We start from the raw sequence: 8,857 nt of genomic DNA on the forward strand, positions 1-8,857 counted from the left end.
GTAATGAAGCGGTGCAATTACAATGCTGAATAATGGCGTTGATGGCGATTTGACAACAAATGGATACATGATCACTGTGAGCTACCCTTTGAGAATCTTTTGGTGGCAGTTACTCCAATTTTTTTTAAATTTAGTGTTGATGTCATTTTGGATCTAAACTCTTCATCCATACATAGCACAGCCTTCATACACAAACCGTATCGTCACAATATTCCAAGACACATCAAACTTTAACTCTATTACTAAAAGAAGCGTCTGTGTGTGTATGTGTATGTGTATGTGTATGTGTATGTGTATGTGTATGTGTATGTGTATGTGTATGTGTATGTGTATGTGTGTGTGTGTGTGTGTGTGTGTGTGTGTGTGTGTGTGTGTGTGTGTGTGTGTGTGTGTGTGTGTGTGTGTGTGTGTGTGTGTGTGTGTGGTGTTGCTTTCTCCTGTTGCATGCATATATCTATATATCTCTATCTCTATCTCTATCTCTATCTCTGTCTCTCTCACCCTGCTCATTCTCCCCCCCACCCCCCCCTCGTATTCCTGTCACTTAAGCGAAGTGTGATGCTGGTCTCTAAATATGTGCTTTATTGTGGTAGTTCAATCGATATACGTTAGAACTCAGGAAACGCCGGGTACCTTTGTGGAAGGAGGGAGGGGAATGGTGGAGGAGGAGGGAGGGTAATGGATGAGAGGGGGTAGGGAAAGTGGTGTGAGAATGGAGCCGTTGTTGCCTGGCAATGCTGGGTACCTTTGCTCGTGTGTTATAAAATATCCCTTTTTCACTTGTTTCACTTCATTTTACATCCTTATTGACATTCACAGATTGTCACACAATATATTTGTGAAGTGGAACATGCTGTCTTTTGATTAAATCCGCCAGCAAAGCGATGGGTAAACACGGCTTGCGTATTTTATTAAACATCTTGTTCCAAGTCCTGTGTGCACTACAAGCACGGGAAGAAGCTCCTCCCTGAGCCCTGAACAATATGGGAAAAAATACCTCTGTTGATAGAAAAACATCTGTGTGGTGAGATGAAGTGACAGAGGAATTCTTGCAGTTTATCAGACACAGCATACAAAGGGCAGACTAAAGGGAACAGAGCTTGTTGGCTCAGATGTGATAAGGTAGGCCTAATTGTGGAAATGAAACTGAACCTGTAATAAATATTCATAATATGTTTTTAATTGAAGACAAGAAATGAGAATGAAAAAAAAAATTTTGGAAAAATAATGATGGAAATTTGCACAAATAATCTTGTTTGAAAAATCGAACATACACATTACGAACAGTAAACGTAATCTTCATGAAGTCAAAAGTGTGCTTTGTATTCATCGACTACATTCACTATCGTAAAACCCACTGATCCATCAAGAAACAAAACCAATCGGGATCCCAAACTTGGAAAAGATCCACTGCATATGATTTTGGAAGGTTTCATCACTGATCGTGCAATGAATGCACAACCCAACATATTAGATATATTATGACACAGTGTATTTCTATTTCTATGGAAACGATGGTATTGTATGCTATGATCGGAGCTCGATACCTGGTAAGATATGATGAAGCTGCGAACGATCCAGTTGCTTTGCTGTATTTCTGACAATAATGTCACGGCAAAGTCTGCGTATTTCTCCATGGCTTTACCTTCTGGCCAATAAGGCTCGCACTTTACCTGTAGGCAAGGCACCACGATAAAAAAAGTCTGTGTCGAAAAGTCTTACGAGTTGGTAATCAGTCATTAAGACTACATTTCCTTTTTATCAATTTTGTCTTTAACACACTGCTGTATTTCACAGTCTCTTAAGTCCGATCACACCTCGAATAATAATGAAATCCATAATGACAACACAAAATGTTCCAGCAATAACTTACAGAGGTGGTGTGGTATTGTGCATAGACTGGACACTAGAGGGTGCATGAGGAAGAAGGAGTTTGGGGTGAGAGGTCAGGAGGAGTGCAGTGCAAAGCTTGTTACGTTCCAATGTTCGGTTGAATAAAACCGTTGGAGAATTTTGAATTCCTCATTCTTGGAGTATTTTATGACATAAGAAACTGGTGACAAGGATGGGATTGAACTTCAATCCACCGACAACCTTTCTGCAAAACCCGGGTGAGCCTTCAATGCCTTTTTCGGCCTGGACTTGTGTCTTTGTGAACTCCGTGCTGGTGATACAGGATAATGCACTCGCTGATGGCCGAAAGTGCATGCCTTTGATACATTGCTTAGGTACAGAAGGTCAGAGATTCTTCTATACACTAACGGTAGCTGGTAATAGCTACGAGACTGCACTTATGGCCTTGAGGAATTTTTTTTTGTCCCAAGATTTAATGTCGTAGCAGAACGATATAAATTTTGTCAACGTGGTCAGAAAAATGGGAGTCTATGGAACAATATATTGCTTCATTAAGGGAGATGGTCATCACATGCGGGTTTGGAGAGCTGGTAGACGAAATGATCCGGGATCAGCTCGTCGAGAAAACAAACTCACCTCACGTTGGAGAACGTTTACTGCTTGAAATGGAACTGACGTTACAGAAAGCCATAACCGTGGCTAGACAGATTGAGTCGGCAATGGCAGAGGCTCAGATCATAGGCCAAGGCTCTGCTTGTGACACACAGGCCGTACACCCTGTTCAGACACAGGATTTGCAGAGCAGAAAGAGACCCTTTAGACTCGCTGTGAGAGGGATGTCAGATGAGCGATCTCAACCTGCTCAAAGGAAAACGTGTTTTACATTCTGGATCTGTAAATCACACAGCCAACTATGATGGTTGCCCAGCAAAGGACGCCCAGTGCAACAGCTGCAAAAAGAGAAGACATTTGCTAAAGTATGCCGGGGCTCCAAACAGATTCACGATGTGACCATCCCTGATGTGAATGTGTTGAGTGTGGACAATAGGGCTAGAAATGCTGATAAGATAATGTGCACTGTACAATTTACTGCCGGCGGGAGAGAGCCAATGGACATTGAATTACTGTTAGATACAGGCTCGGCAGTATCAATACTTCCCGAGTCCATCTACCTGCAATGTTTCAACAATGTGTTACTGAATGAGCCCAAACTAAACCTGGTTAGCAACCTGAGAAATCCGATACCTGTGCATGGTTGCCTATATGTGGATGGAACTTTCGAGAATTACTGTGCGCCCGCTGAATTTTATATAGTGTGGAGCGGCACTGCCATTCTGTGCAGAGACCTCGTTGCTGCACTTGACATGCAACTACAGAATGGTCGCATCACTTCCACCACCCAAAGCACTGCAAATCAAACCCCAGTCACAAATGTTACGGGTGACAGCATGGAAGGCACCCTGGGCTGTGCAAAGGGATTTATTAATCTCGTTAAAATGCGACCCTGTCTGTGAGAGATGCTGTTTCACAGGAACTGAAAAAGCTCATTAAACTGGATGTAATTGAGTCAATCGAATCATCAGAGTGGGTTTCACCAATTGTCGCAACGATGAAGAAAAACCGAGGGATTTGTCTGTGCGTGGATTTAAGAGATCCAAATAAAGCGGTGGTGATTGACAGATATCCTCTCCCGCATATGGAGGAAATGTTTGTGGAGCTGCGAGGTGGCACACTTTTCTCCACATTGGATCTGCAAAGTGCGTACCACCAGGTTGTACTGTATGAGAACAGCAGGGACCATACTGCGTTCATTACACATGAGGGACTGTTTCACTACAAACTAATCCCTTACCACCAGGTTGTACTGCATGAGAACAGCAGGGACCATACTGCGTTCATTACACATGAGGGACTGTTTCACTACAAACTAATCCCTTACGGGCTTGCTTCAGCACCAAGCTGTTTTCAGAGGATGATGTGTGCCATTAAAAAAAAAAAATCAGCATGGAGCTCGGTATTACCTTGACGATGTCATCGTTTGTAGAGGGACTCCCAAAGCACACAACAAACACCTCAGAGCACATCTACAGCACATCAGCACATCGATGCAGCTGGACTGAAGCTGAACCTTTCAAAATGACACTTCTGACAGAGCTGTCATTTTTATGACATGTAGTGTCACACACAGGACTGAAACCTGACCCTGCCCATGTTGTTGTGGGGTCAGAAGCATCCCCACCAAAAGCCGTGCAGAGCTTGTGCTCTTTTCTCGAGCTCAAGTCATGGTATGCGAAGTTCATCCCTAACTACGCATCGGTCGTTGAACCCCTGACATAATTACTGGGGGGACCATCCACCTTCTCCTGGTCAGTCACATCACAGCAAAGTTTTGATTCGGTTAAAGAACTGAATGTCTGTGGTCCAGCTCTCGCTCTCTTTTATCCAGAGCTACACACCATAGTGACAACTGATGCCTCCGATTATGGCCTTGGAGTGGTCCTGATGCAAATTCATGCTGACAATACGGAGAAAACTATCGCATTTGCATCCCGAACGCTGACTGAATTGGAAAGAAAATATTCCATTGGGGAAAAGGAAGCCCTTGGATGCGTGTGGGTGACAGAGAAGTGGAGGACTTATCTCTGGGGTAGACATTTCACTTTACGCACTGACCACAGCCTCTGACTGCACTGCTTTCCACAAAAGGATTGCGAAGAACTGGAATGTGCATGGCCAGATGGTCCGCACGGCTTCTGTCATTTAATCATGACATCCAGTACAAGCCTGGCTCTGAAAAAGTTACAGCTGATTGCTTGTCTCGCCTTCCACTACCTACTTCAGAGCCCAGTCTGGAGGATGATGTTGAGATTGTCACACTCATGTCGACTTTTACTGTGGTGACAGCTGAAGAATTCAAAATTGCCTTGTATTTCCTGCCCCATTCAAACAAAATTGCATGAATTGCTGGCCTGGATCCTGATCGTCATAAGGACTGGATCCTGATCTCCTTCCTTACTTCAGTTTGCAAACTGAACTGTCACTACAAGAGGGCTGTGTGATGAGAGGGACTCACCATCTTCTTGTCCCGGAGGCGTTACAGCCGCATTTCATCAAATTAGCGCATGGTACGCACCAGGGCACATTGAGGACAAAGCAGCGGTTAAGAGATCTGTATTGGTGGCAGGGAATGGATGCACACGTCGTGTCCCCAATCAAAACTTGCATCACTTGCCAGCAGCACGACAAGACAGCTGTGACACACGCATCACCACCACAGCCAGTTCGTTATCCTGATGCTGCTTGGGAGAAATTGGCAATCAACATAGTGGGGCCCTTCGATTCTGCGCCACTGGATTGTCATTTCGCTATCACTCTCATTGATTACTTCAGCAAGTGGCCAGAAATTGCCTTCACCTCCCAGGTCACTTCCACTACAATGATCAAGTTCCTGTCAACTGTTCTTAGCAGAGAAGGTAAACCAAAAGAGTTGATATCTGACAATGGTTCACAATTCACATCTCAGGAATTTCAAACCTTTCTGAAAGACAGAGACATTACTCACACAAAGTCAGCAGTGTACTACCCGCAAGCGAATGGGGAAATTGAGCGATTCAATAGAAACTTAAAGGAAAGCTTGCTCCCTGCTAACATTGAAGGGAAAGACTGGAAAACATTTATAACAGACTTTCTTCAAACATACGGGGCAACTCGACATGCCACAACACAGCGATCACCTGCTGAACTGCTTCATGGGAGAGAGATGCACATCAAGCTGCATGCATCTGGTTTGCAGATGCCAAAGCCCAACACACCGTCACACAAAGACACGGCGCTCAGAACACAAGACAAGCAGAACAAGCAAAAGGTGGACACCGACAAATGCCATGGAGCAAAGGATGTAAACTTTGAATGTGGCTCCTTCGTCCGAGTGAGGAAACCTGGCGTCCTCTGAAAAGAACAATCCAAATTTTCAGTGCCTCTCGAAGTTATGGAGCATGGAGGAACTCACATGTACAAACTGTCCGATGGACGGATTTGGAATGCGTCTCGTTTAGCATTTGCCTGTCAAAGGAATGCAAGAGATGATGCCGAGCTATCATTCCTTCCTGACCTCACCACACCACCAGCGCAAGACACATCAGAATCTGGGCCGGTCGGCCGGGATGTCAGGATTCGCAGACCTCCGATCTGGACTCAAGATTACGTGATGAAGTAATAATGTAAAGTCCTTTGAGAATAAGAAAAGGAAGCTAATTTAAACTGTTGCCATGTTTATTTCTACTTGTTTTATGGTTAATCCATGCTGTGCCAATTACTACATTTCAACTTCTAGTTAATTGATATTATTGTTGTCCACTGAGATACGGCATGCATGTGGTTAAAGAAAGGGGGATATGTGGTGGTGTGCATTGACTGGATGCTAGAGGGGGTGATGAGGAAGAAGGAGTTTGGCATGAGAGGTCAGGAGATGTGCAGTGCAAAGCTTGTTACGTTCCGATGTTCGGTTGAATAAAACCGTTGGAGAATTTTGAATCCCTCATTCTTGGAGTATTTTACGACACAACAGGTCGTCACTCCAGAAGGATAACTACAATGATACTGTTGAGCGATAACGATGGCAATCATTCTGATCACTTTCAGAGTGATTTTTTTCCCCCTCCTGGAAGTATAATGATAAAGGTTCCTGGCCATCCAATGGCTGTTTACTTGTGATGTCAGTCCCACATGCACTTTGGCACCATCATGGAGGAAGAGAAGCATGTTCAAGGGATCTTAGACGTTAAGACAAATGCAGTTTGTTACAAGTCTGGCAGACTCTTCAAAGATGTGTGGGACGAGAAGGAAGTGGGTGTTGAGTGACACATGCTAAAATAGTTATCGAAGCCATTTTGATTGTGGTGTAACTGCATGTGAAAAGATTTTACGTGAAGAGATTACTGTAGTAATCATTGCTCTTGGTGTGACCGGAGCTTTATCGGCTCAGACTCCACAATGATACAATGACGTTTGCATTGGAACTCAAGCTCAAAAGGAGGACACATCAATCGTGTTAATACGATGGTTGGATGGTGATATATCATTGGGAATGCAAGGGAAACTAGAAAGGATGGATGTGTGATCATAATGAGCATATAAGAGTAAATAAATATCTTGGTTTGAGGGGGTGTTTAGGTCGTGATGGTAAAGTGTAGATTAATAAATAAAGAATTCAATGTGGTGTGTCGGTAATCAGATTGGTAAAGTCTACATCAATTGATAAATATTGAAAGGTGGGATGTTGGTAGTGTAGATGGTAAAGTGTATATAAATAAATAAATACAAGATGGTATGTACATACGAGGTTTGAGAATGGCAAAAGGTACATAAATAAATAAATCATAAAGGTGTAAAAATAAACACGTGCAATAAATAAATAATTCAAAGTGGTGTGTTCATTGTAGAGATGATAAAGTACATATAAATAAATAATAGTTACAAAAAGTGTTTAAAATGCTGTACTATTCTCCCATAAACTTAATTGTAAAATTCCCAGAAGTCCAAATTTGCTCCGATTCCAAAATCATTTGACATACCTCATGCCCAGATGTTACCGCATGCTGCATAGAGGTCATGCCCAAATACAAAAGAAATGCTTCAAGTTTTTTTTTTTTTTTTTGAGTAGAGGTTCCGAACGTGCACACGGACAAACAGAACACAAAATATTTGCCCCCGTCCAGGCTGACACCCGGTTGGGAGCTAAAAAATCATCATTCAATAAAGTCCTTTCGAGGCAGTTCTTATAACGGCTTGGCCTAACTGTGATGTGTGTTTATCCAACCAGCCACGCTGCAATATATACATACCTTCAACCTTTCCTTGCATTTTGTCAGCATGATGATCATGGAGACCTGTTGCTCCCAGACCATCTGCCAAAAATGGGCCTGAGTGCAGGGAAGAGGTCCCTGTGTAGCTATGTAATGCTTTGCCCCAGATTTTCCCTAAATATGGGGAAAGAGGTGGGAGAGACAAACCAAAGCCTTGGCCTGCTAGTGGAACAAAAAAGGCACAAGCATGAACCATGCAGCAGAGTGACAGATCTTACACAGAGCAAGTTTGTAAAATTAAATAAATAAATGTTGGCAGATTTTGAACTATTGTGAAAATTTTTATACTCAACATGTTATAACAGCAAAAGTTTGTAAATGACTTGCAAAACATTACAAAATGCTAATTAATCTTCTTTTGCAGGAGGTGATTCAGGACAAAATGTTCTATATTCCGAGAATGTCATTGCACTTCCGCAGGTGTTTTTTTCCACTGCATTATAATGCTGAAATCGGGATGAATGGATACAATGTTTGTTTGTGTGAAATAACTGGAATAACAAAGCACAAGGTTTGAATGAAGTGTTTGCCAAATGAAGACAAAAGTATGTTGAGGGAGTTTGATGTGTACACAATCATTTCACACCTCCGCATCGATCAGCACTGCTCAGCCTCACCTTCACATAGCTGGCGTTAATGTAATTGGACTCAGTGGTACATCCAGCAACAAGCTTCACCTGGTTTGAGTCATCTACATGCATTTGGGCAAACAGTAAAAGGCAAACGTGAATCGATGTTTAACCTTATAACGGCTACAATGGCGAATCAGGTTGCGGTAAATTCTGACAATGTTCTTAAAATAATTACAATGACATCAACAACAAATATTTTTGCCTGTATGTTATATAATGCGTTTTTTTTTTTTTGGACAATAAGCTGAATGGTGAAGGTGGTTGGCTGAGGAGCTTAAGATCCTGAGCTCAAGACCCAACCATGTTAGATAACACCAGGCGGTTTGACTCGGTGCCTCTCATCCTTCTGAAGTAGGAAAAATGAGTGCCAACTTGGTCAGGGTGAGCCAGGCAAGCATTGTCATACCCATCCAGGATTGTACCCCGAGCCAATGAAACAGTGGCTGAGAGCATGAAGATCCTTTTTAGCATTGGGTAGTCACACTTTGACCTCACACATATATATAT

General features: G+C 42.8%; 1 protein-coding gene and 1 long non-coding RNA gene across 4 annotated transcripts in view; one reads left to right on the forward strand and one right to left on the reverse strand.

The window, feature by feature from the left end:
* LOC147035177 (receptor-type tyrosine-protein phosphatase O-like) overlaps positions 1–8,857 on the reverse strand; it is a 103,893-nt gene that overhangs the window by 55,569 nt on the left and 39,467 nt on the right. For all 3 annotated transcript variants that reach the window (XM_085894939.1, XM_085894947.1, XM_085894932.1), the window contains exons 6-8: positions 8,336–8,409; positions 7,698–7,832; positions 1,548–1,673 (exon numbers count right to left, since the gene is read on the reverse strand). In XM_085894939.1, the coding sequence (XP_085751065.1) occupies positions 1,548–1,673; positions 7,698–7,832; positions 8,336–8,409 (335 nt within the window). The remainder of the gene's footprint in view (positions 1–1,547; positions 1,674–7,697; positions 7,833–8,335; positions 8,410–8,857) is intronic.
* The window catches only part of LOC147035178 (uncharacterized), a 47,908-nt gene continuing 40,746 nt past the window's right edge, over positions 1,696–8,857 (forward strand). Inside the window, exon 1 of the long non-coding RNA XR_015061605.1 lies at positions 1,696–2,111. This is a non-coding gene — a long non-coding RNA (uncharacterized LOC147035178). The remainder of the gene's footprint in view (positions 2,112–8,857) is intronic.

The sequence above is a fragment of the Eptatretus burgeri genome, chromosome 1 (genome assembly GCF_056783735.1).
Source record: "Eptatretus burgeri isolate ZD-2024b chromosome 1, Ebu_testis_v1, whole genome shotgun sequence".
Taxonomy (NCBI): domain Eukaryota; kingdom Metazoa; phylum Chordata; class Myxini; order Myxiniformes; family Myxinidae; genus Eptatretus; species Eptatretus burgeri.